The sequence below is a fragment of the Parasteatoda tepidariorum genome, chromosome 11 (assembly GCF_982258835.1).
Source record: "Parasteatoda tepidariorum strain Cologne lab strain chromosome 11, Ptep-v5.0, whole genome shotgun sequence".
NCBI classification, from domain to species: domain Eukaryota; kingdom Metazoa; phylum Arthropoda; class Arachnida; order Araneae; family Theridiidae; genus Parasteatoda; species Parasteatoda tepidariorum.
Genome location: NC_141765.1, coordinates 47,141,307 through 47,168,973, shown reverse-complemented (window position 1 = coordinate 47,168,973; position 27,667 = coordinate 47,141,307). Strand labels below are relative to the sequence as shown.

The following is a 27,667-nucleotide window of genomic DNA, read 5'->3' as shown; positions in this document are numbered from 1 at the left end:
TATTCACAATAAAACATATTTTAATCCAGTGTAAAAAATTTATTCTTCAGAGAGAAAGCCACTTTTGTAGCTTCGATCCATCACTAATTTTATTAAGTGCAGGTGACCCTCATTCCAACGTTTTCTCTCACTGACATAGGTTTTTATTCAAAAACTCCAAACTAGCTAATCAACAGCTTAATCACCCGGTAATGAAAATCTTATGAGACATTAAATATAAATAAACAAATGACTATGTTCCGATGCTTAAGTTGACCTTTCATTGTCAGAAATCTTTCATAGACGAAATCATTGATCTTTCATAGTCTGAACTTACATAGACGGAGGATATATCGTTTTTTTATGTGTTGATTATTTTTCTTGCGATGTTGTATTACTGCGTGAAACGAGTTTTTCGTGTAAAATCATTCTTCCATTTTTATCCTAATTTAATATTAAATAGTATTCATCTATAGAAAAATTTATCTGAAATGTGAGTGTATAGTTTCTGAGCCACTTTTATTCAAAATTATATGAACATAATTTAATTTTTATTTGCAAATGATTGATGAAATATATATAAGTTGTATTACACCAAATAAATCATGTATAATGTTCATCATAATAGCATTATTCAATCCCTTTTTTTAGACACAATTCTATAACAAAGCAATCTCAGACTACTCTAGCTGTAATAAGTCTTTAATAGTGGCACACATTTTAAGCCAGTGCCATAGGTTTAAATTTCAGAGAGAACTTAATTTTAGCTGCTATTGCCCTGCTTTACAGTTACTCATTGGGGAAAAAACGACAAGCTAATATTTTCTTATACCTAAAAGACATTGGATTTTATACATAGATTTATTAACCACATAAAAATATGTTATTTAAATAGAAAATAGGCTAATTCAATGCAAGTAATTGTTATTTATACCAAGTTAATGGTGCGATACAACCATTTCTGACTCTAGCAATAAAACTACAAACTAATTAAAAGCCGTCGATTTGGCATTTCATCTTTTTTATGTTATCTTGTGCCATGAAAGCCCGTATACAATCAATTCGGAACATGAACAGTTAAAAGAAGTCAATACTATAAATCAAGTCGATTTAAAAAGTGTTTTAAAAGAAAAGTGTACCTGATAAGTCTCCATTAAATAAAATTGCCATATTTTTTTCAACACTATGGTATTTGTGATCTGTAATTACAGCAGCAAATGTGCTACAACGATCTAAGTCGTACGACTTAGTTACTAATAAAGCTGTGTACTAAATTTTAAAAATTTGCAGAGATGCCAACTGCTCCAGACACGCCAAAATAATTTAAAAAAATGGTAAATAACTACAAAGCAAATCTTGCAAATATTTGACTATTTTTGCTTGCTTTTTAAAAGGTGTAGCATGACATAAGTACTTTTACTTTATTTAAAAACAGCTGGGCACCTGGGCCGCGCAGCGTCCCCTATCCCATTCATCATGAAACTACAAAAATGAGTTAAAAACATTTTGAATATAAGCAGTCGTTGTGGTAGCTTTACAATAATATTACCATGATTAGAGAAAATACAAACTTGAACAGAGATATTTACATTAATTGCCATAAATATATACAGAAAATTGAATATGAGCATGAATAAATGATGATTATATAAATACAAAAGTCGTGACTCATAGGCGTGAAGGTTTTACATAAATTTTGTCAAGCCTTAGTGGCGCCATCTAGTATGATCAACTTTAATTTGAAAGGGCAGTATGCAGTATTTATTTTAATAATCTGTATGGAAAATTAGAGTTCTGAATAATAATAAGAGTTCAAATAGAAGTTCAAATCAAGTAAAAAAAAAAGACGTTACTGTGCAAGAGTGGCTTCCCCCATAATCCTCTGAAGCAGTTGAAGCACTTCTTGATTTTTTAAAAGTTCTTGCAATTCTTTAATTATTGTAACCAACCTTTGAGCTAGTCCTGTTGTTGGTGGTGGTATGGCACGTGTTCCCCTCCTGCGGGGACGGGCTCTGCACCCCGTGTAGTTGGCTGTATGAGAGTCTCCACAGTTACTGCACTTAGGTGGTGTATTTTCATCTTTTTGGCACTCGTATGATCGGTGTTTGGCGGCGCACTTAACACATCTTGATGGTGAATTACATGATCTTTGACTGTGTCCAAATTCTTGGCAGTTGTAACACTGGATTGGATTTTGCCCGCCTCGGAGCCTTTCAATACTGACCGGGATACTTTGTATATTGGTGATAGAGAAAATTTGTCGATTAACATCTGTTTCTGTGAGAATTGTGAGAAAAAGTGGGAGGAACCTGTAGGTCCCGCCCACTTTTCTCTTAAACTGAATTATCTTTTGCGTTATGATGTCTGACTTTTCCAGTTCCTGGGAGATATGATCAGTATAGAATCCAACTGGAAGACCACGAATAAGAACTTTTATATGCTTAATTGGTTGAACTTTTGCTGGAGTTGTGGGTGGATCTACAGTTGAACTGGAATCCTCCTTGGGTGGAGCTAAGTCAGTATCAGATATAGATTCAGATGGTTGTAAGGAGGTGGCGGTATCTATCGGTGAACAATGTTTACTATTTGTGGTCATGATTAGATTTGCTTCAGCTTTTTTGACATTATTTTTCTTTTTCTTCTTCTTCAAAGGGGGTTCTGCAATATTTTTGGTTGAGCTTTCTGAATCTCTGGTTGACTCATTCCCCGTCTGCTCCAAAAGTTGGTCGCCTTCATAAGTTTCAATATCAATTGGTGTTGTCGGTATTTCGGGCCTATTTGGCACAGGCATGAGAGACTGCTCCAAATGATTTAGTTTCTCAAGTAGTTCTTTATTTTTCCTTTCATCTTCTTTAATTCTCCCTCCCATGTCTGCTAACTTTTCAGCCATTTTGGTTTCAAAATCCGAGCATTCCTCATCCGTCGTTGAACCACGTGCACGTCTTTCGGTCAGCCGCTTTCCGCCACGTCCGTGTTGGTGATACGTAGCCATTGTTGCGTGATTGCGAATATTAACTTCAGCAGTGATGTTAACGTAAATTGAAAGCTACTATATCGGGCAGAATCTTAACTTAACTTGCATCTACTCATACTCTTAAGTTAATTCAGAATTAGAAAAACATACATGATTGCAAGAGTATGAAATAGGTATTACTCACTCAAAAGTCACCAATGATAATCCGAAAGTTCTACGACCTCCTCGCGTCTCGATCAAACGTTTTCACATCACATAACCATAACATCAGGCAGCAGAATTTCGCATCACGATTTCGAATCGAATTCCGATCACTGATCGCTCTGTCATTTGCTCAAAGAGAGTTAACCATGACATAAGTACTATAAAGTGGTGAACTATATAAGCCTACAAATTATTTAGAAATAGTGGTGGATAAAAATCTACTAAATTGAATTTATTATACCAAGAATCAAAATTGATAAAATACCACTTTAAAAATCGATATTTGCTGACCGGAGCTAGTTGGCATCTTTGAATTGATTTTAATATGTAATTTTAAGCACGGTATTGGCTATTTTTCGAAAAGTTTACATCACTCACTAAATTTATTGTCAGTTCTTTCTTTATACTTCATTATAAGAAATACTTCGACAAACTAATCTTTAGCAGAGCAAGTCCTTTACCTTGATCCATGAAACCTCAATTTCAATTTAATGATATTTCGCAGCATCAAATGCTTTTTTTCATTATAAATAAGAAAATATCTGAAATTAGACATGTATTCTTAAATAATAATTTTTTAAAATGAAGCTAGTATTAATTAAAATTAGAACAAATATGTAAACTCAAGTTTCAAAGAAACTGCATAAAAATAAAATATTCACTATGCAAAAGCACAAAGTGCTTAGAACACAGTAAACTTATCCAAGTGAAGATTAAATAAGGTTAAATTTCGCTGGAATAATAAAATCCGTTTTACAACCTCAACCAGGAAAGGGTGTTAATGAGATATGTCAAACTTTCAAAAGGCTTCGTTTCCTCCTTTCAATTTTATTCAGACAAACATGATCCAAACCGGTAGTATCATTTGGTGGAAACGCAAGAATTTTCTAAAAGACGGTATCAACTAGTGAAATTCTCTGTAGGATATAAAGGTGAAATAAGATTTACCATAAGCTGTCTAAGCATTAATTTTACAAATATAAAACAAACTGGTGGACAGTTTCGCTGAGTGCTTCCAAATGAATTTTCCGGCTTATAAGAATCTTCCCTTCCCTGTGGCTTAATCTGACTTGCTTTGTGGCTTTGGTTTTAAGCTGCCTTGTTATTCCTCTAAATAAGAGTTGTCGAATTTTCCACTGATTTATACGAGGATGTTAACATGAAGAGATTTATCACGTAGTGATTAGTTTAGGAGCTATCACTGCTATTTAAGTGCAAATTTAAATAATTTGTTTTGGAAAACTAATGTTATTTAATTAAATTTGTAGAAGCTGTAATTTGTTTTAGAGAGATATTTAATACATTTTATAATGTAATCATTGATCTTTATCCATTTCAGGTCAAAATTGCGATATGTGAACGAATGAAGTAGGATTGGTTCCTCCCTATAAAACGTGCTGGGACGTGTGTGTGACTCAAGTCGTAACTTAGGCCATAGAAGTCTCCACTGAAACAAGAAATGCTCCTTTTACTTTAAAACTTTGCTTGATTTCCCAAGCAGGCTTGCTGATATCGGCAAGTGGTATAAGTAACAACAACAGCATAATTTAATCATGCATTTTTTTATTTAATTACAATGACATGCTTAATTAAATATTACATGCTTTTATTTGGTTTCATGCACTTCAATGCATTTGATTTTTCAATGGTAAGATCAAATTAGTTTTTAGCTTTACATAAACATTCATTCTTTTCAATTGTATCTGTATAAATAAATTGCCTTGCAGTTTTTTTTTCGCTTTTGTTACGATATTCATGGTATCTTTATTTAAAGAGCTTATTTATCGAATTTTAATTTAAAAAATACAAGGTAGGTAACAATATTTGAATGACGAAAATTCTGTTACAGTACAAAAAGCTATTAAAATTATGCTTGACTGCGTCTACTCTGTTAGCTTTCTCTTATCTATTGCCAACCATTTATTAAGCTTCATTTCTTTACCCAATTAAACAGAAGGTAATTTTAGTGATTTAAAGTTTAAATTTGACTAGAATGTCAGTTGTTTACTTTTTCAGGTAACTTATTTTCATTTAAGCCTCGTTGAACATTCGTAAGAGAGGGAACATAATACAGATTTAAGTTAATGGTTTAATTTTTTTAAATTTCATATTTCAAATCAAAGAGTGCACCGCAGTTTTAAGTTTTATGAGCTAAAATCATTCCAAATACAGCTGAAATTTTCATGATCAGTAGTTCGAATAATAATTTAAAGCAAAATTTAAATGCATTCCTCTATTTTGAAAATGACCCATAAGCATTTGAAATTGCTACATTGATTTTTTGCATTGTTTTATTTCAGATTAATGAGACAAAAATTAATTGGCATGACAGTAATAAAAGGTTTTAATTATTCATTGAAAATGGCTGGGACTGATTGCCATTTTTGACCCATGTGGTAAAAAACTCAAACCAATCAGCTGCTCTTTGAAACGATAGCGAGTAATAATTTTGTAAAACAATATATTTATAAAGGAACTTAAAGACACTAACTTCAAATTTATAAGTACGATAACTTTTGTTTTTCATTTTCAGCTTATTTTTTAAAGATAAATTTTATTCTGCATAAAAACGCTTTGATATCGAAATAAAACTTTTTTTTCGAATGAAATAAATTTACTCTGATTTAGTATCTACAAAAGAAGGGATTCCCTCCAATACTCCAGACATTCTCTTGGCTTCCTTTTGGAACACCAAAATTTAAAATTCTGATACGGCATAGAAATCCTTGAATTTAGAGTGCTCGCTAGCACAAAAAGAAAATGCGAAGAAAGAAGAAAAGAAAAATGCTACTGAGATACCATTAGAGACTTCAATATTTCCATTCAAAAAGAGAATTTTAGTGCGGTTGTCAAAACTGTTGTATGATTGGCAGATAAAAACCGAATGTAAGTTGCCACCTGGCTCGTCTTTCAACATTTTTTATGATAAGTTTCAATCTGTTTGGAAGAAAATGAAACATATGTTGAGACAGACATTATTGCAGAAAAAAAAAGTTAGAACTACTTTATTTAAAAAAAAAAATAATTATTTGACTTTCTAAAAACTTCAAAGCTATATCCAGTTCAATTTGAAAAGCTATATTTGTTAAGCATCATGGTATCTAATAAAACATTAATCTATTAATTTGTGTCATTTTATAGGCTTTGTGCCATTAGACTTCACAATCGACTAAATGTTATAATTTTTTTATGGTTAAGCAACTCTTAAAGAGTTACAAATTGGAAGTGCTTTTGAACCACTTCTGTCTTGGAGTTCCTTTATAAAAATATAAAGTTGCAAAAGTATTACTCGACATCATTTCAATCAGCAGTTTGTTAGTTAATTATAGTTTTTCAACACAAGCGCCAGAAATGATTATAATGTGCCAGCTGCTTTCAATGACTAATTAAAATAAATTTCTTACTGTTATGCCTAAGAACATGGTTTTTGTGTCATTAATCTATCATAGAACAATTCAAAAAATCAATGTAGCAATGTCAAATGCTTATGGGTCATTTTTGAAATAGAAAGGCATATAAATTAAAAAAGTAAATCGAACAATCAAGTGTTGATCGAGGTATAACCATCTTAGGCTCTTGCAAAAAAAAAAAAAAAATTAAAACTAATTAACTGAACGACTTGTATATTGGTCATACTCTACTAACCCACACATCATTTTCTAAACGAACCAGCGACTGAATGTTCAAGTTATTTGGAATCGCCTACAATGAAACACATTTTGATCCAGTGTGAAAAATTTATTTCAGAGACAACGCCATTTTGATTGCTTCATTCAATCATTCATTTTATTAGTTGGAGATGATCCTCATTTTAACATTTTCTCTTATCTCAAGGACATAAGTTTCGAAGATTGCTCTTAAAAGTTTTTATAAATTATCGACTAACTTTTTTCCCCACTGAGTATATAAAATTATGCAATGGTGCGGAATTACAGACCGAACAAAAGAGCAGTCTATCCGGTTTTAACCATTTTTGTTTGTTTCAAAAAATTTCTTATTTAATGATATCCACCATCTAAATGTATTTGGGTTTCTACGTGTCATTTGAATTTCAAATTAACTTTATTGCATTGACAATTTGTTTCTCAGTTTCATCCACTTTTGTAAGTACATTTTTCCTATTCACAATTTTATCTATTTTATTTATTTTCTGCTAATAAATTAGTATTATGTATTTAACCTTTTTACATGTTTTAAAACTATTTGTTGAACATATCATACTTTTTGGATTTTGTGCTATTTAACCTTACATTAAACTGAATCAGATAATTTTGATATAAATTAATAGCTGATAAAGGATTAAGTTTTCAAAATATTTTTAGTTTTATATATTTTAATTTGAAATTCTTATATTATTATACTTTGCAATTGATAGATAATGTACCCTATAAGAGAAGTGAATTTATATGAATTTCTATGTTTAAATATTTAAATTTCATCATGAAGCAAGCATTAAATTACAATGTATGTTTCAATTAACGAAATTTCTCTAAGGTATCGAGTTTTGTAATTACATTAAGTTAATTCATCCTTTACTATAGATATCTTATTAATATTTAATCTTCAGCAAATAATGCAATATACCCTTACAATTGCAGTTTATCATTTATTAGTTAACTAATGATATAAATATGATGTGTATACTAATAACTATTTTATAAATTAAATTTAAAGAATATTTTCCAATCAAGTTATGTTATTCGGTGCTTTACCTTTGCATTTTCTATGACTATTTTTCTGAAAATAATAATGTAAAAATTATTTTTAAATTTAGTTTTTCTTAATAAGAAATAAATAGAAATTAAAATGAATCACTTTTCTTTATTTCTGTTTTTTTTATTGCATAGGAACTTTTGAATTTCATTGCATTTAAAATCACATTTTATTCCAATCACTTTTTCTTATTTTTTAAGAATTTAATCTAAAATGTCTGAAAACTACTTTTGTTTTATATGCTAATTTAAAGAAGAAAAAAAAACACTAGAAAAAACTTAGCCATTTGAAAAATAGTCCGGAGCTTTTATAATGATTTTTCGACACTCAATCAAAAGTAATGAAATTCAACTGCAACACGCGATTTATTTTGTAATTAAAATTGCTTTTTACTTATATTAACTTTTATTCATAATACGAAAGAACTTTGAGGAAACTTGTTTTCATATTAATACAAATACTTTTACAATAAAGAATGAAGCATTCAGAATAAAGAAAGATTAAATTGAAATAACTGAAGAAAGAATACCAATATTTTTGAAGCAAATAATGCATTTAGAAAATCACGAATATTTTTATTATGACAAAATATCTGGCATTATTTAAAATTTTATGTAATGCGCGCTTAATTGAATCATAAAAAGTCTATATTGTTACATTTTTCTCGAACAAAATAATTTCATTCAAAATGCGGTTTTTTTTCTACAGTTTTGTTATTTTTGAAAAAGACTAACATGTCTTGACATTATCGTATGGTACCGACCAATATTCTATATGACGAAAAAAAACTATTTTAGTGGCTCCTAATCAGGAGAAAATTTCCCTCAGGGAATTTCAAAGTTTCAAAGGGGAGGGGAAAGGTAAGTCTCATTACACCTGCAAAACTCAAAATCATTTTACGCGATTACAAGACAGAAGATTCAGTGTATATTTTTACTGGATACCTTCGCATGTCGGCTTACTTGAAAATGACCAGGCGATTTTTTAGCTAAGACAACTCAAAACTTTCGAAGTAATATCTTAACTCCTTTCACGTATTTGTAAATCTTCAGTACAACAGGCGTGGAAAGAACATTGGAGTGTACAAATCAATAAATTACATGAAATTTATCTTAGTATTGATAATTGTTGTTATATATTGATATCAAAAAGCAGATTTTAATTGATAAATTACGTTTCGGTCATTCTTGTTAGACTCATGCAATTGCTGCAAGCCGAACTTGCACCTAATTGTTCTCTATGCCAAGTCGACATTGCAATTAAGCATATTTTAACTGACTGTGAGAGATTCAAATATTTGAGAAGCAAAGGATTTGGCAGCTTTTGTCCTAATCTTAAAACTTGCTCGGTGACTCTATGCATCACAAACTTATTAAATACATGAAATCAATAGCACTATAGTCATTACGTTAAAAAAATTGTGTAACTTTCTAACCTAATAGTGGAGCAGTATAATCGTTTTTGGCTCTTGTAGCAATAAACTATAGCCAACGAACCAATTGATTACACTTGATTTCTTCTGTAGATACATTTTTATCCCGAAAAAAGAATTTAGGGTAATGTTTTCCTGAATTCCTTTATGAGAAGTAAAGTTTAGATCTCAATTTATTCAATTGAAGAAATTCTCAATGTATTGCAAGATTTTTGAGACTTAAAAATGGTCTGCAAGAAAAGGGATCTATTTAAGAAATCAGTCATGGAACTTTGATCTTAATTGAGAAAGTCTTATCCAGAAGTTTCAGAAAACTATCAGATCATTATGTTACATTTGTGTTGAATCATCTCAGCAAAATTTTACAAATAAATATGACTTAAAGAAATGGATTGGAAGTTGAAAGTGATTTGTAATTTGCTTACTTAATGTCTTGAAAAATGAGTGGAAAAAAAACATTTCCGCGAAACACAGTAAATTAAAAAATGATTCATATTACACCGGTGTGCTGCTGTACTACTTTTTCTATTAATTTAAGAATTATTTCTCAGGCTTTGCTTTTGCTTTTATTATCCAAAAACTGGGCACCTGAGCCGCGCAGCAGCCCCTATCCCATACCTCATGAAAATTAATTTAAACATTGTATAAAAACATTTTGTGATGAGCAACATTATGGTAGCAATTGAAAAAAGAGTTACAGACATTGTTTGAGTGATTTACAGTTGTAGGTTGTCTTTACAAAAATTAACAATTCTATTGAAAAATATTGCTTATCAAATAATACATTAAATATTAAGGCATTTTTTGAGTAAATATTAAGAATTTTGAAAGTTCAGAGTTTATGTTTTTCCATTTGCTCTGTATACACTATGATGATGCACAAATATTGATGATTCATAGGATGCGATGATAAGTTGATGATATTTACAATGATCGATGATTCTATGCACTATGTTTCTCTATGTTATGCTTCAGATGATTTTGATGAATTTTTGAAAAAGTGAGCTATCAGATGGGATCGAACCAGGGAACTTTGTGACTGTAGACGGGTGCGTTATCCATTACGCTATGGCAGTTTACTTCGATTGATGTTGGTGATGATGATAGGATGCATCAGATGTATAGTAGGCTGCAACAGGTCTGAGCTGACGGTCTTTTTTATAGTTTTCACAGGAGAAGATCTGATTGAAGTTAGCTGCTTGACATTTTTCTGCTTTTTTGTAGAAGTCTGCGTTCAGTTTGTGGATGTACTCGGAGAGAAAAGGAATTTTAAGATCTTGATGAATGTTTGTATTTCGAATGAACCAACGGGCGCGGGTGATTTTTTGGAGAATTTTATTTAGACATTGATTTAATTTGTTCATGAGATGGTCCGGTATGGTTGCCCAGTCAGGTGAAGCGTAAGTTAGGATTGGCCTGATCATGCTGGTGTAGAGGAGTTCTCTGATTTTTAAGGATATGTTTGGATTTTGCATTAGAGGTTGGATAACGTTTACTGCTGTATTTGCTTTATCTATGATATGTTCCGACTTGGAGTATTTGTTATTAAACCAAGCTACGTTGCTTTCTTTACTATTGGGATGGGGGTGTTGAAGAGTTTCGGTTTGCAGTTTGGCTGGATTTTAATTCTTCTTTTTTGGATTATTAAGATTTGGGATTTATCTGCATTTATTGCTATTTTCCATTTCTTGCACCATTCTTCGACTTCCAGCAGTTGATCTTGTAATTTTAAAAGAGCTATGTTGGGGTTTCTTGACTTTATGATGATGCCGGTGTCGTCTGCACAAAAAGCTGTAATACTATTGTAGTCATTTTTATTAATGGGGAAATCATATGTCTGTAGAATGTAAAGTATCGGACCCAGTATGCTGCCCTGAAGGACACCAGCTGAGATGTTTCTTTTGGTTGATTTGAAATTTTGTAAACTGACTTGGAATGTTCTGTTAGTGAGATAGCATGAAAGGAGTTCGATGAGACCGGGAGGAAAATTGAGCTGCATTAATTTGTAGATTGTACCTGTGCGCCAGACTTTGCCGAAAGCTTTGGAGATGTCTATCATAAGGAAAACTATAGATTATTAACTTATTAATGATCTGCCAGAGTAGTCTATTATGCGTAGTAGTTGTTTAGTTGCGTCTAGTTTTTCATGGAATTCATACTGCTCTTCAGGTAGGGCGGTTAAGAGAGGCTTAATTCTATAGTAGATGATTTTTTCATAAATGTTACCTATTATATTTAGCAGACTTATTGGATGATAGCTCTCAGGGCAGCTAGGGTTTTTATTTTTCTTTAGGAATAATATAACTGAGGAGTTTTTCCAGATGCTGGGGTAATAGTTTAGGATTAGGCAGCTATTTATTATCTGTGTAATTTTGCTTACGTAGTTGGGTGGGAGTAGTTTGATCATGAGATTTCTTATGCCGTCTTCTGGTGCCTTTTTATTCCTTAGTTTTCGGGTTATGCTATCGATTTCATTATTTTCTGTTGGTTCAATGGTTTCATTCGTTGGATGTTCTGCATGGATTTTGCTTGCGGCGTCAGTTATTGCATTATTGTGGTTCATGTCGGGGTTTGGGTTTGGAGAAAATTGGTTTTGCAATGAGTCGGTGAAAATGTCTGCTTTTTCTTTTGTGGTGTAGATTAGTCCGGTTGGTCCTTTGATGCGTCTATTGATCTGAGGTTCCGTTTTAAATGATTTTGCCATCTTCCATATCGAATTATCCGGAGTACATAGGGTGGCGAGTTCATTTTGCCAGAATTGGTTTTTATGATTTTTGCTCAGTTTTTTGATTTGTTTGTTAAGTAGTTTCATTTCTTGAGAGTATGCGGGGTCAGTCGTTCTTTGATATATTTTTCTGCAGTGGTTTCTTTGTCTGATGATACTTTTTATTTAAGGTGGGAGTTTGTATTGATAGGCTATCTTGGTAATTTCTGTGGTTGCTGTTTTGTACGCTTCTAAGATTTCTTGCTGGAGTTGGTGGATATAATTTTCTATTGTGAGCTCGTCGTCCAGGGCAGGTGGGTTTACTGTTGTTTGTTGTCAGGATGCTTTGTTATTGGTTCCAATCTGTTTTGAGTTTCGGTTTTTCGTAGTGCTGAGTGGGTAGGCCGACTGAAATTTAAACTGGCACATGATTGGAGGATAGTTGATTATGAGTGCATGCAACTATGGGAACTTGAATGTTTGTTATGGCGAAGTCTAGAATATCACAGCTGTGAGTGGGTGCATTTGAAATGTAGGTTGGAGTAGTTGGTGCAATAACTGTAAGATGATTTTTTATAACTTGTTTTCTTAGATGGGTTCCTGTGTGATTGGTGTTGTTACATCTCCATATTGTATGCTTACTATTGAAGTCTCCGGCTATTATTGTTGGTGTGCTTGTAGGAAAAAGTATTTGAATATCTTGGTCTGTGAGCTTGTTTTGTGGTGAGTTATAAATGCCTGTTATTTTGATGTCTTGGTTCTGATGGTTTAGAAGTTCTGAGATCTGTTCATATCCTCTGTCATTAGATTGATTGTAGGTTGTGGTTGTTAGGCTATTTTTGGTCAATAGTGCTACTCCGACTTCTCTGTAATTTCGATCACCTCTATGTACTCCGTAATTTGCTATGGTGAAGTTTTGGGTTGGATTTAGATAAGTTTCAGTTATAATAATTATGTCGGGATAGTAGTCTAGGATAAAATTTCTAAATTCGTGTTGTTTGTCTTAAATTCCATTTGCATTCCAGATTATAAGGTTGAGTGTTATTTTTGTTGTAATTTTAGAACTCATCTTGTTCGGTTTCTTCTTGATTTTGGTAAATGACTTTTTGCATGTTTTTGAAAAGATTGAATCCCTCGTTGCTCTGTAAGAAGTCAACAAAGAGCTTCAATTCTGACATTAGCGATTTGGCTTCTTTTATGGCTGTGATGTCCATTATTGAGCTGTTTGTTTTTAGCTTATCTGCATATGAGCTTGATTGTACTTTGGTAGGATTAGACATGGGTTGGTTTCTGCTTCTATTGATTTTCTGATTGATTGGATGTTTTTCGCATTGCTTGTAGTTAGCCGGATGCGGTCCGCTGCAATTCGCACATGTTGCTGGTGCTTCTTTTGTTTATGTGCATATATATGTGAGATGCCCTTGACCGCATTTTAGACAATTAGTCGAGTGCCGACTGGATGTCTGCACATGGTTGAATTGCTAGCATCTGTGACACTGTGTGAAATCTTTATGCCCTCTGTTGCTTGTTACAGAAACAACGAGGTCCATAAACCTGGTCATATGAAAGATGTCTTTATTTTCTTCAGTTTTCTTTAGTGTTACTATGTGTAGTGGGTGATTTATTGTTCCTTGATCTGTGCATTTCTTCATTTGCTTAACATCCAATGCGGTATATCCATAATGCTTCAGGTTTGCTTTCACTTGGTCTGATGTGATGTCTATGGGTATGCTGCTGATTACGACCTCTTAAAGGTTTTTCGGTGTTCAGCTGGAAAGTATGATACGTACTTGAGTTGTTGTTGATCTAGTATATCTATAGCTCTGCGTCTATTGCCGATTTCGAAGAAATGAAGTTTGAGTGAATCACCTGTGTATTTTCCTACAAAACCAGATATGTTTTCTTTCTGTAGAGTTTCTTTGAGTTGAATCCACGTCATTTTCTGATCTTTAATGATTATCGGCGGCATTACTGTTCTTCCGCGCTTTTGGTTTTGAAAATAATCTTCTTCCCTCATCTCTTCATTGTCTATGACGTCATTTTCCCTGCTCAGACGGCTTTTCCCAGGTCCGCTGCTGCTGCTGGGCGTTTCTTTCCGAATGCATTTCTGAGGGAGGGTACTTGTTGATTGTTGATGTGTGGTGGCTCCATCTGTTGGTTTTTCCATTATTGAAGTAATTTTCTGTGTCGTGAGTTTTTTATTGATTACAAAATCTTCCTCTTCAGAACTCGATGATCTGTTTCTTTTTTGAACAGTAGATTGTTTCTCATTTTGATTGGTGGTATTGGATTGCTGCTCAATTTTATTCTTTGCAGTTGACTTTTTCTTTCTGTGTTTCTTCGGTGATGAATTTATTTCAGCTGCCGAAGTTTCAGGAATTATTACAGGTGCTTCTGGATTCTGTTTGGATACTTTTGATAAATGCTTATTTGCATTTTTTAGGATTTCATTCTCTGCTAGTAGTTTATCAAATGTTTCGTGTAGTCGGCTCATTTCTTTTTGAAACATCTGTTTCATTTCTTCCATTTGCTTTGCTTGATGATCTATTTCTTTTATCTAATGTGTACCTTATTGAATTAAAAAGCTTTTAATGTAAAAAATAATATTAAATGTGTATTAGTTTGAATTTAATTAACCTTAAAATGAGATACGATCTTAAGTCTACAAGCTTAGTATTTAAATCAGTTATGACTCTTACGCTAAAGAAATTCTATCAATCAATAATCAGTTTTAATTGCTGATTGAGTAACGTCGTTAAATATGTATTTTAATAAATGTTAACAACGTGCATCCTTCCAACACGAATACGGGTTTTTTACTGAAGAATAAATTATTTAGAGAACGATTGCAGATCAAAACCGAACCACATACTATTGACTATGCGTTCATAAATTATACCTAGTAGGCACGCTGATTTCCGCAGCATTTAGCAGGAGATTTTTTCAAAATCCTTACGTAGTGACCAAACTTAAGGCTTTAACATTAATTCCAAATGATTTTAAATGCAACAAATATTTATATCAAAAACCTAATTGGTTTTATATGATGGTTTCAGGTTTGAAATATTTTTTTAGTTGCTACAATAAATGTTGTAAATGGCTGAAATTTTCGGGCTAGCAGCTACGTATCTATATGAAATTTATACATTATAAAATGCAAGAAAACTAATAATGAAATGTCATGTAATAAGGAAATGTGAAATCTACTGCAAGCTAACATACACACAAGACCATCCATATGCAGTGAGCTCTCCTTAAAAAATAAATAAAATAAGTGAAAGTAACAACCTCAATAAATTTTTGTACAATTGATCGAATTCTCATATAGCCTATGCTAATCTTAATGTCTGAACGGGTTCCCCTGAGGGGGTTTACCTTCTTTAGGTAAATACAGGGAGTCACGCCCCGGGGTACCCTAGTGATCTATCCTCCCTTCCGTTTCCTCTCCCTTTTCTCATACTTTCTCCTTTCTCTTCCCCCTTGACGTGGTTGCCGAATTTACTGGTAAGGGCTTTTTGTCTGTGTTCGATTACCACCCTGTTGTATCGAACCCAGATGGGAAGAGACCACCCGCGTGTTTGCCGTGCGTGGAGACCCGTGTCCCTGGAAAAGGGGATCCTGGCAGTTGAGGGGCATCTTGGTACCCCAATACACTGCTTTGGCCCGTGCTTCAGGTAAACGGGAGGTGCATATTGGCCTGTGTGCATCAATCGGCTGATCACAATCGTCATCTGTTGACTAGGGTCAAGGCCGGGGTCATCTACTGGGCATCTCGTTAAGGGTGGAGGCTGCCTCAGGGGTGACTCACGGTCGTATAACTATCGGTCAGCATCGGTGTTGAGTAACAAGCTGGTGGCAGCATCAACTTGTTATTTGCATCCCCTAAGTTGGACTCCGTGGTGGGTGGTGCCGCTGATAGTGGAAGTTAGTTTTGCTTTCTATGGACGAAAATGAACAGGTGTTCAGTTCCGCACACCAAAACAAAATCAGCGGAACACCCTCAACACCATATGAAAACGCACGATATTTTATTATCACTTTGAAAAATCCAACTATACCCAACACTTCATTCACTAACATTTCACCATTTCTCATTCACAAGGCTCTTCTTTCGTTTCTGGGAGAAGTAGCCTCTGTGAAGAAGATACGTTCTGGTGACCTATTAGTTGAAGTTTCCTCCTCAAAACAAGCTACTGCCCTAGCCGCATGCACAACCATGTGCTCATTCAATGTAACTGTTACACCTCACAGATCACTAAATACTTCTCGCGGTGTGATATCAGAATCAGATTTCGTAAATGATACAGAAGAAATGATATTAGAAAATCTACAAAGTCAAAGTGTCTCATCTGTCAGAAGGATTAAGATTCGCAGGGATGGTAAGCTCATCCCTACGAAACACCTTATCCTCACGTTTGACTCATCTAATTTACCATCTGAAGTCAAAATGGCCTGGATTAACTGCCCGGTCCGACCTTATATCCCAAATCCTTTGCGTTGCTATCAATGTCAAAGGTTTGGGCATTCTAAAACATCTTGCCGAGGTCGACCGGTGTGTGCCCGTTGCTCAAGTACAGACCATGAAGACACTTCTTGCGAGCTGCCACCTCTTTGCATCAATTGCAAGGGTGATCATGCAGCTTACGCCAGAAGTTGTCCGAAATGGTCACTAGAAAAGGAAATTCAGACAATCAAAGTATTGCAAAACCTATCATTTAACGAAGCCCGTCGAATAGTTACGGCCCGCACTCCCCGTCCGGGTGTATCCTATTCAACGGCAGCTAAAACTTCATATTGCTCAGTAAGTACGCAGACAGATCCCTCAATATCATCTACCTCACAGCAAACAAAACAAAAACCACAATTTAATTTTACCGGACCCTCTACTTCTCGCAGACCTGCATCCAAATCTCCACCTCCGAAAACATCGCGATTGAAATCCCCAGAAAAGCCTCGTCCTGCCTTAAAGCAGCGTCCGAATGTAAAGTTGCCACCTAGCCAAAAACCAGGTATTCCTAAAAAGAATAAAGACCCAAAATTTATACAGATCATTAAAAAGTCCACTTCAGATATCTTACAGAAGATGGACACAGAAATAACACTACATCCATCGGATGACGAATCGGTTTTCGACGACCCACCGATGGATGTTGCGTCTAAGTCAAATTTTAAATCCAAAAGGTAATGGCAAATTCCATTATCTCTTGGAATTGTCGCAGTGTGCGAAACAAAATCTCTGACATCAGAGATTTAATTTGTAAATATCACCCATCATGTTTTGCAATCCAAGAAACTCATTTAACATAATCTGATAATTTTAATGTGCGTAGCTATATATGTTACCGAAACGATCATGAAGAAGGTAGTAGACCTAATGGTGGTGTCGCTATTTTAACATCAACAAGTTTTCCATCAACTCACCTTTTATTGTCAACGTCATTACAGGCTGTTGCAGTTAAGGTTCATCTAAACATTATCATTACAGTCTGTTCCATTTACATACCTCCACATGCTTCCGTTTCACAACATGATTTAAACTCATTAATTCATCAATTACCTCCGCCTTTTATTTTGCTTGGAGATTTTAATGGCCACAGCTATTTATGGGGTAGTTCCGACACAAATGCCCGAGGGCATCAAGTTGAAACCCTCATCCATGATCATAATCTATGTTTACTGAATCAAGGTGAAGATACTCACTTTCATGAACCAACGCGAACTTTTCATTGCATTGATCTTGCTATATGTTCACCTGCGCTTTTACCCTTTTCAGAATTTTCGGTTGATAATGATCTTCATAATAGCGATCATTTCCCAATCATTGTTTCATATACATCTACTGCTTCTATCACTACAAGACCCTCTACATTTATTTACCATCGTGCTGATTGGAGGCTTTTCGCACGGCTTGCTGACATTACAGAAGATATGGTATCAGACGAAAATCTTGAAGCTGTTGTTGAAACGGTGACTTCTGTGATCATGAATGCTGCACGAAGTAGCATACCAAAAACATCAACTTCTCGTCCCCGGCATCGCAAGTCATGGTGGACTGCTGAATGCTCCGCAGCTCACAAAGAGAAGCAGAGGCTATGGAACATCTTCCGTCGGTATCCTACAACAAACCATCTTGTCGATTTTAAACGAGCTAAAGCGCTTGCACGCAGGATTCGGCGCCAAAGCCAGAGAGAATCTTGGTCACGCTATGTTTCATCCATCACATCTACAACATCTCCCAGACAAGTCTGGTCGAGGGTCAAGAAAGCGAATGGTATCTACCGTGAATTCCATCTTCCGGTATTTGATATAAACGGTATCACGCACTCTGACCCTGTAGATGTGAGTAACATCTTGGGTGAAACATTCGCTGCCGTATCTAGCATTGACAGTTACAGCTCAGCTTTTCAAGCTCACAAGCATAGAGTTGAAGCCCAGACGCTGCAGTTTACGACTCGACGGCAATTTCAATATAATTGTAACTTCACATTTCATGAATTGCAGCGAGCGCTGTCCAAAGCACCCAATACGAGCCCCGGCCTTGATGGTGTATCATATCACATGCTTCGCCATTTGACTTCTGCATCTTTGCAGAATATCCTGTTACTTTTTAACAGATTATGGACGGAGCAGATATACCCATCAAGTTGGCGGCTGGCTCTAGTGATACCAATTTTAAAGCCAGGTAAGGATCCAACGGAACCAATAAACTACCGCCCAATAGCTCTGACTAGCTGCTTCAGCAAGGTATTTGAGCGTATGGTCAACTCTCGCTTGGTTTACTTTTTGGAGAAGAAAAAACTCATTCCCGACTTTCAAAGTGGTTTTCGAAAGGGCAGGTCGACCATTGATAACATTGTTGCATTAGAAACACGTATCCGGAATGCTCTTGTCCGACGTAACCATTTTATCTCTATCTTCTTTGATATTGAGAAGGCGTACGATCGGACATGGAGATACGGCATTCTAAAGGCATTGTTTAATATGGGCCTCCGTGGTCACCTACCTATGTTTATCAAAAACTTTTTGAGTCAGAGATATTTTCATGTTAAGCTGGGTAGTACACTTTCTGATCTCTACATCCAATCTGAAGGTGTTCCACAAGGTTGTGTTCTGAGTGTTACACTTTTTATAGTTCATGTTTCCTCCATTTTAAACATTCTACCCCCTGCAGTTTTTGGCTCACTTTATGTTGACGACCTCAATGTCTCATGCTCAGGATCTGACATGAGAGTAATCGAACGTCAGTTACAACTTGCTGTCAATAAAATAGCAAAATGGTGTGATGAGAATGGCCATACCCTTTCACCTTCCAAAAGCTCATGTATACATTTTTGTCGGCAACGTCGGCTTCACAATGATCCTGTAATTCATATCCATAACATTGCTATACCAGTCGTTATGGAAACAAAATTTCTTGGAGTCATTTTCGATCATAAGCTTACTTTTCTGCCTCACATAAAACAATTGCGGAAAAGATGCGAGAGATCCCTAAATATGTTACGGGTGCTTTCTAACACGTTTTGGGGTGCTGACCGTACCGCGCTATTGCGAATTTACCAAGCACTTATACTGTCGCGCATTGACTATGCATGCACAGTTTATGGAACGGCTTCTGCATCTAACTTAAAACGTCTAGATACGGTGCATCATACGGCGTTACGCATATGTAGTGGAGCATTTCGCACTTCTCCTGTTGAGAGTTTGTATGCTGCGTGTCATCAACCTTCTCTCAATTTCAGACGCATGCAGCTCTCTTTAACATTTTACTTTCGCGTCCTGTCATCTTCATCGAACCCTCTTCGACGTGAGATTATTCCACAAAGTTTACAACGATTATATGATGCACGACCCTCATATATACCACCTTTTAACTCTCGCATGCGATCACTCATTCAGACATTTGATTTTTGTGATATACCATCGCAATCTGTAAATTATTTTCTCATCCCACCATGGACTATTTCATCATATTATCTTGATTGTTCATTTGTGTCATACAGTAAATCTAATGTCTCACCTAGCATTTTTCAACAGCTGTTCACTTTCCATCGTCATCAGTATATACAATACATAGCAGTTTTTACAGATGGATCTAAGTTCCCTGGACATGTTGGTTGTGGGATTGTTGTGGCTGATATTACTTACAGCTACGACATTCCTGTAATTTGCTCTGTTTTTACAGCGGAAGCATTTGCTATCCTGTTAGCTTTAAGGCTCATTTCTTCGCATTCGGCTAGAAAATTTTGTATATACTCGGATAGTTTGAGTGTTTTAAGACAGTTAGAACATGTGAGAAACGAAGCTCATCCAATTTTAATTTTTATTCAACATATATTGACTTCTCTATACAAGAAGGGTTTTAAAATTTTATTTTGCTGGATTCCCAGTCATGTAGGTATCAAAGGAAATGACAAAGCTGATGCTGCTGCACGATCTGCCTCTTCTCCAATAACATTATCTGTCCCATTTTCTGATTTAAAAAACCACATTCGCAAACTTGTTCAGTGTTTATGGCAGCAACACTGGGACCTGCAAGGCGAAAACAAATTACATGCTGTTAAACCTACTTTGGAGCCTTGGCCTGCACTGCACATGCGCAGGACAGATGTCAAACTCACCCGTTTGCGAGCAGGACATACTCGACTTACTCACCTTCATTTGCTATTTGGAGAACCTCCTCCCAAATGCAACGATTGCAACGTTTTACTCACGATTCATCACATTTTAATACTTTGTCCATGTTTTAACCAGCTTCGCCTCACCTTTTTTGGTAGCTCCATTTTATGCATAAAAGACTTGTTAGATGAAAACCATCATCCTAACATCTTTGCTTTTCTTCGCACTATTGGTATTTTAAACAGTATATAAGAAATTTATCAAGTTTTATCCACATATAAAAATACTTGCATTTTCACTGTTTTAAAATTCTCATCATTTTTACTATACTTATTGTGTAATTGTACTCTATTCTACCTTTTAATGTTTTTAAAACCGTGTGTCTGGCGCAGCATGTCCTCTCTGGACCTTGTGCCATTAAATCTTACATTCAATTCAATTCAATTAAGTCTGAACGGGTTGTCCGAAAATATGCAAATTGATAAGTGTTAAATGTAATTTAAATATTGAAATAAGATATTTCCAACAAATATATCAAAATATTTCCAACGATTAAAATAATAAAAAATAAAGGATATTTATTAAATTTATTTTTGCCTAAGATCATTGGATAACTGTATTTTATTATTGTTTGTAAAAAGTATTCTACTACCCTTAAAAGATACTGAGACAGCAAAATACAAAAAAAAAAATTAACATGAAGGGAACCAAATTATTAACCGCTTTTCGAACCAAATTCATTGGGATAAGAAAATTCCAGGCTGCGGTTATCCTCATAAATTTGTAGGATGAAAATTCAAAATCCGTCAAAGAAGTGTGTATATTCAAATAAATTACGTTTACATGACTGGTTTAAGGTACCTAACTTCCTTTTAAGCCAATTTTGACAAATAAAATATTCTTTTGCCTTTTTTATATAAAATAAAACTATGATTGTTTTTAAAATAGTTTGAGTTATGTTTCTACGTCAAATCAAACAGAAGTTATGATGATTTAAAAATAATTTCTTTTAGTTATTACTCTGTAATTGTGTTTTTTATCCTTTTCTCAAAACTAATTTTTCGGTTATTTTCCTAAATTTCAAATGCAATGTCTCTGAATATTTTAGTTCAAACTACTTGAAATTTATCTTGAAGGTTTTCTATACATATTTTTAAGGAATAGACTCAGACCACTGGATTAAATATTTAACAGCTAAAATAAAAATTACTAATTATTATTTCGTGCCTTTTTTGTCAAAAAAGTTTAATTGGCTGTAAAATATTTAAATATTACTTCTAACACGTAGTCTTTTGCCTAAGTTGAATTTTTATGAGTATTATAAAAGCAAGAGCATTGAGAAACAGTAAATTTCATCTAAGCTATGTATTTTTGAAAAGAGGTCTGTTTTTTAGTTTTTTTTCCCCAGTTTCACCCCCCCCCCCTATTATGAAAATTTTTTTAAAATTATTTTTCGTATTTATGCCATGTTTTAGTGTATAATGCACCAATATGCACTAGTGTATAATGCATAAATCCAAATAAAAAAATTTACCTCAGAAGGTATTCAGGTACTGACTAGAGATAGATAGAGCATAGATAGATAAGATTAGTGATTTGAGCCATTAATGTTAGACGTGAAAATCCAATCACTATATCAGAAATTTCTTAGGGGGATAAATTTTGTTACGTTTTGTCAGGTAATAATATGCGTATTATTCAGTAACTTAGTGCTTGGTTTACTATCCAAGCAATGTCATTCAATATGTATTGAACAAGAATCTAAAATGCCTTGGACCTACTTAGTTTCCATGCTAATTTCCTGTTTTCAAATCAGTTTTTGTGTGGTTGTCCAATATTAATAAGCAATGCTGTGTAATACGTCATCGATTGAGAGTAATTGTAATTTTATATAGTTTACATCCTTTAAAGTTGGTAATAAACTGGAATCACGCCTTTATGGATACAATACACATTAAAAACATTCTTATTGTATCAGATAGCCAGAAATGTCAATTTGTCTGGACAGCGGATAAATATTTTCGATTAGTAAATTTTTAATGAATGAATTTTGGTTTAGTAAATTTGATTTATAAGGTTTTTACTAACCACTACTTCTAAATAATTCAAAGGCTCATATGATACGCCCCTTTGTTACTGTTAAGCCACTTTGAGCTTTTCGAAAATTTGGTAAAAATTTATCAAAAATCTGCAAATTTTCGTTTGTACATCCTTACCGTTTTTTTTAAATTTTTTTGTCAAATACAGAGCATTTGGCATTTCTGAATATCATCTTGTTAAGTGCTTCCAAACTTATGCTTTGCATTAAAAATATCAGATTTCATAATTTTATTTAGGTTTTATATAAAACAAAATGGTCAATTTTAATGTAGCTATTTTGATTTTAAAAGTGGCTGTTGTGCCAGTATTTCTTGATTTTAGCCAAGTGACTTCAGTTAAAACCTAGTTTATTTTACTTTAACCTCGGTTACATGAATTTAAACCTTGTTTTAGGCGAGGGATAGCCTAATCATTAAATTTAGACCTGCGCCAAAAATTTCACTCAGTCACTTCATGATTTCGTTTCGCACGTTACATGAACTAAAAATATTTGTCAAAAATATTTTGCAACTACATAACTGAGGCTGAATTATCTTAATAACAAAGGGGAATACATAAAAAATACTTAGAATAATGTAATTTAAGATTTTTTTCTGTGTCATGCAGTTGCCTTGTTCAACTTTGAATGTAAGACTTTCAGGTTGACAATTATTGATCTATATAAAATAAAACGTAAATCATTTAAAACTTGCTGCGTGCACAAACTTTGTTCAACACGTAAAATTCACTACAGATATTCGGATTTAGGTAATGGCTCGTTCGATATGCCGGTCGTCATTGGCTATGATATGGCGCAAACGAATAGTAAAATTCCGCTTGGCTCTCTGAAGTGTCGGAACAACTATGCAGTCGATGACCACTTGAATAGTAATGTTCAACTCAGAAATGGTTATTTATGTACACATTGTCTTTAATACAGCCCAAGAAAAATTTATCACATGTGCTCATATCCGGGGAATATGGCGCGCAAGAGACTCCCATTCCTGTGTCTTCTGGGTACCCCAAGGTCAGAGAGTGGTTCCCAAAGTTCTCCTCCAGGACATCAAACCATCTCTTGGTCTGATGGGGTAAATCTCCGTCTTGTAAGAACCATATCTAGTCGAAATCAGGCCCACTTTGCATAATGGGGATGAAATCATGTTCCAAAGCCTTCACGTATCGTTCAGTAGTCACAGTGCCGTCAGCGAATATCGCACCAATTATTCCATGTATGGAGATTGCCCACCACACAGTCACCAGTTAATGGTGGAGACACTTCCCGACCTCAAAATGTGGATTCTCAGTCCCCAAATGAGCCAATTTTGCTTGTTGATGAACCAATCCAAATAAGAGTGGACTTCGTCTCTAAACCAAAGCATATTCGCATCATACTTCTGTTCGTCAATTCTCTCGACAATAGTGATGGCGAAACACAACGGCTGTTCGGGGGCCATAGGCTTAAAGGCTGATGGACTTGGATTTTGTATGGGAAGACATGCAGTTCTTCAACAAAATTTATCGCAGTCTCCTTGTTGATTACCACATGTTGTGCAGCTCGTTTGAACGATTTTTTTGGGCTTGTTTGAAACACTGCGCTTGTCTTCTCGATGTTTCAGGCAATTTCACACTTGTCTGTCGATCGACATTTTCAACACTGTCATCGCAAACGCTACCAGTTCTCTCAAACTTACGGATCAAATTTTTGATTGATAGCCTATTTGGACCGGTTGTCTTTAGCTTGTACTCAGTCACCAAATTCTTTTGAGTCACAATTGGGCTGTTATTGCTCACATAGGCCTTCACAAGAGATCGATGTTCAAGTTGTGTGAGCATTCGCATACAATAATTATTTCCTCTGGTAGAGTATACTAGTATCCGGTAATCTAATGCGTAGTCCAGTGCATACTAATTCTCATCATACTAATTCTAATCCTGTGGCCGAACTCGAAGTTTCAACTTGATCTTGCAAGCTGTTCGGAATTATGACCGTTTAATTTCTTATAGTTCAATAATTACAACCCTGTATTTGACCATCGAGAGGGCATTATTGTCATCTTTAGTTAAAATTTCTTAAATTTGAAACCCGGAAAATAATTCTAAACAAAAATATGCGTTTACAATTATGTAGTCTGCGGTATTAATTTCTAAAATTGCAGATATTTTCTAATTAATTAGAGGACATATGCTGATTGGCCGATGGAATTAGCGAAGTATTTTTATGTAAATATTCTTTGAAGGTTCCAATATTGTACAAAATACACTAAAGGAGAGGAGAAATTATTTGAATTGTATGCTCTTGCAATACCAATTAATACAAGTTAAATTGAAAAAAGGATCTTAAAATTATATACTGTCTGTGGCAAGATTTACAAACTTACTAACTAAAATAAAACTTTTCTTACTTAATTCAATACAAAATTTAATTAAATGTATTTTTTATATACCTATAAAAAGTGAAGAATGTATTTTTTTCAAAAGAAAATTTATATCAAATCTGAAGCTCCATAGCTCTAATTTTGATGTTTAATCTAAGTTTTCTATAGAAAATTGCTTGATAATTTTTTCTTTAGTTTAAGAATGACATATCTGATATTTCTGGTAATAAAATGTATTTCCGTTAACGTGAAAGTTTTGCTTTTTATTTAACAAAAATACAGTGATTTTCAGTGATTTGGAAGAAAAAGAAACTTAGAACTACAGTTTTAGAAACGAAAGAACCAGGCTACCCACAGATATTGTAAAACATAGAGTTGGTATTCAAGAAGACAACTTCAAAAATAAAGACGCCAAAAAATCAATTTTTTCCGGTTCAACCAAAGAAAATTTTGAATACATGCGACAGAAACTTTCCAATCTTCAGTAAAGATCAAACGTTTATTTTAAAGGAAAAAATAACGTTTAGTTTACGTCAATCTGAAACATAATTTTCTTCCTTCGCCAAGATTCTATTGAATTTAAATGAAGCGCTTTTGCATGGAAAATATTATTTATGATAAACTTTACATCAGAGATTTGACATCAAAATATTCGCGAAAATAACTTTCTAGCTCAGTCTAGTTCTGAAAAAAATTTAGGAAAGTTAACTCTAAAGTTTATCTCATGTAATACAAACATCTTTTTGAAAAATATGGCAGATTTCTAGGAATGAAATTGAATATATATGAAATTTATATCGAGGTGCTTTAAATTATATACTGAAAAATATAAAGTTCCGTCATGAAATATTTTGTGTGAGTAATTTTGATGAAGGAACAAATATACTATCAAATACAAGTTCATTTAAAGCAGTATTTATATTTGCAATACACTTTTTTAAAAAAATTACACTTATTAAAGAAAATTACGTACTTATTTTGATTTCATTATTTTCTTTTATATACTATTTTACGAACACGATTTTTTTCCAGAGGACTACTTCACTCATCAGTGGAAACTAATCGCCCAACAATCTTTTTTTAAATTTGGACATAATTATAATAGTAACATTTTATTGGAAGATTTAATTGTTTTTCACACATTGCGTTGACGTAACATTACTCTCGTAACTCAAAAAAATGAATTTTTTAAAAAACGCAAACTGTACCCAATTGCTATTGATTTAATATGAAGTCATCATGTTGCAAGTGTCATCAAATCGCAATTTAGTTAAAATTAAGTTAAAGTTGTTTACGCGACCTATATAACTTATTTTTCTTATTTTTCTTATTATAACTTATTTTTCTCTACCCTAATGCCTTTTCATACAAACTATTTACTTTACCTCAAAGACGCGGGGTATTTTCCTCTTACTTATGTTTTACAATACGTAGAATTGCCATTTCTGGCTCTTGTGTCAATATACTTGAAAGTACTTATGAGTGGATATGCAAAAAAACTTTTAATCTCACATGGAACAAGTTAGAAATGACTTTCACAAAAATTTGGGATACGATTGTTGGACATAATTTATTGTCTCTTTTTAAATGGACATGAATGCGAGTGACGTTTCATATATTGGACAAAGTATATATTTTCGTCACTTAGTGCCATGCACTTCGGAGTGGAGTATTAACTTTTATAAGGAAGTTTGTTGCAACACGTCTACAATTTTATATACTTTTATAAACATCTTATCACCTTAGTACCATTTTACTTCGTGCTTTTTATGCTGTATTCATACTTTTTATCTGGTTTTACTCAGTAACTATTACTACTTTATCAGTTATAATTGTGCTACAATTAAAAATTGTGTATGCACTTAGGTTTTGAACTGTTTTACCGTATTGTTTGGTGCAGCATGTCCTCATTTGGACCTTGTGCCACTAAACCCTATACTCAATAAATGAATCAATTTGGAAGGAAATTGGAATCTCAGATTAAATGTGTGTTGCAAGGAAAACGTTTAAAATTATTGCACTGCCAGACATGCAGTGTTTTGATATCAATGCTTCCAACCAGAATCAATCTGTAAAATGGTGCCATACAATATTGAGCTTTTTTAATAACAATATTATTAGGAATTTTATACAACATTTGTCTCAGATCAATGCCTGATGCCAGAAAATGATGGAAGACTTCGTAGGTGTATTGTTTAGAGAAATGATAATTTCTAAAAGAATTGATCCAAAATGGATTTCGTTGTTGGATTTCATGTTCTCGCTTGGATTTCGTGTCATTAAACCCTTTATTCAACTCAAAACAGATTTCAAGCACTTTCAGATTTCAGTTGTAACTTTGCTTGGAATTGCTAGTCACGTTCTCAAATTGTGAGTGAAAATGTTCTTTAAGTTTATCGTTACTCGGGACAGGTTAGGAACTACTTTCACCAAGTTTTTAGTTGTAATTTTTGGATTCAACTTTCTTTGAAGACATTTTTTAAAATGGTTATTGCATGATGTTTTATATATAGCCCAATGTTCTTCCTTTCCTCAAACAGAGCCATGCACTTTTGAGTTGAGCTGTAATTTTGCTTGAAGCAGCCGAATTT

At 34.0% G+C, this 27,667-nt stretch overlaps 1 protein-coding gene across 1 annotated transcript; it reads left to right on the top strand.

Annotated features, from left to right (window-relative positions):
* The first annotated feature begins 15,946 nt into the window (after positions 1-15,946).
* On the top strand, positions 15,947-23,793 carry LOC147801798 (uncharacterized). The gene is made up of 3 exons (XM_087154489.1): positions 15,947-17,187; positions 17,337-20,854; positions 23,642-23,793. The coding sequence occupies exons 1-3, from the start codon at positions 15,947-15,949 to the stop codon at positions 23,791-23,793; spliced, it is 4,911 nt and encodes a 1,636-aa protein (XP_087010615.1).
* The last annotated feature ends 3,874 nt before the right edge of the window (positions 23,794-27,667 follow it).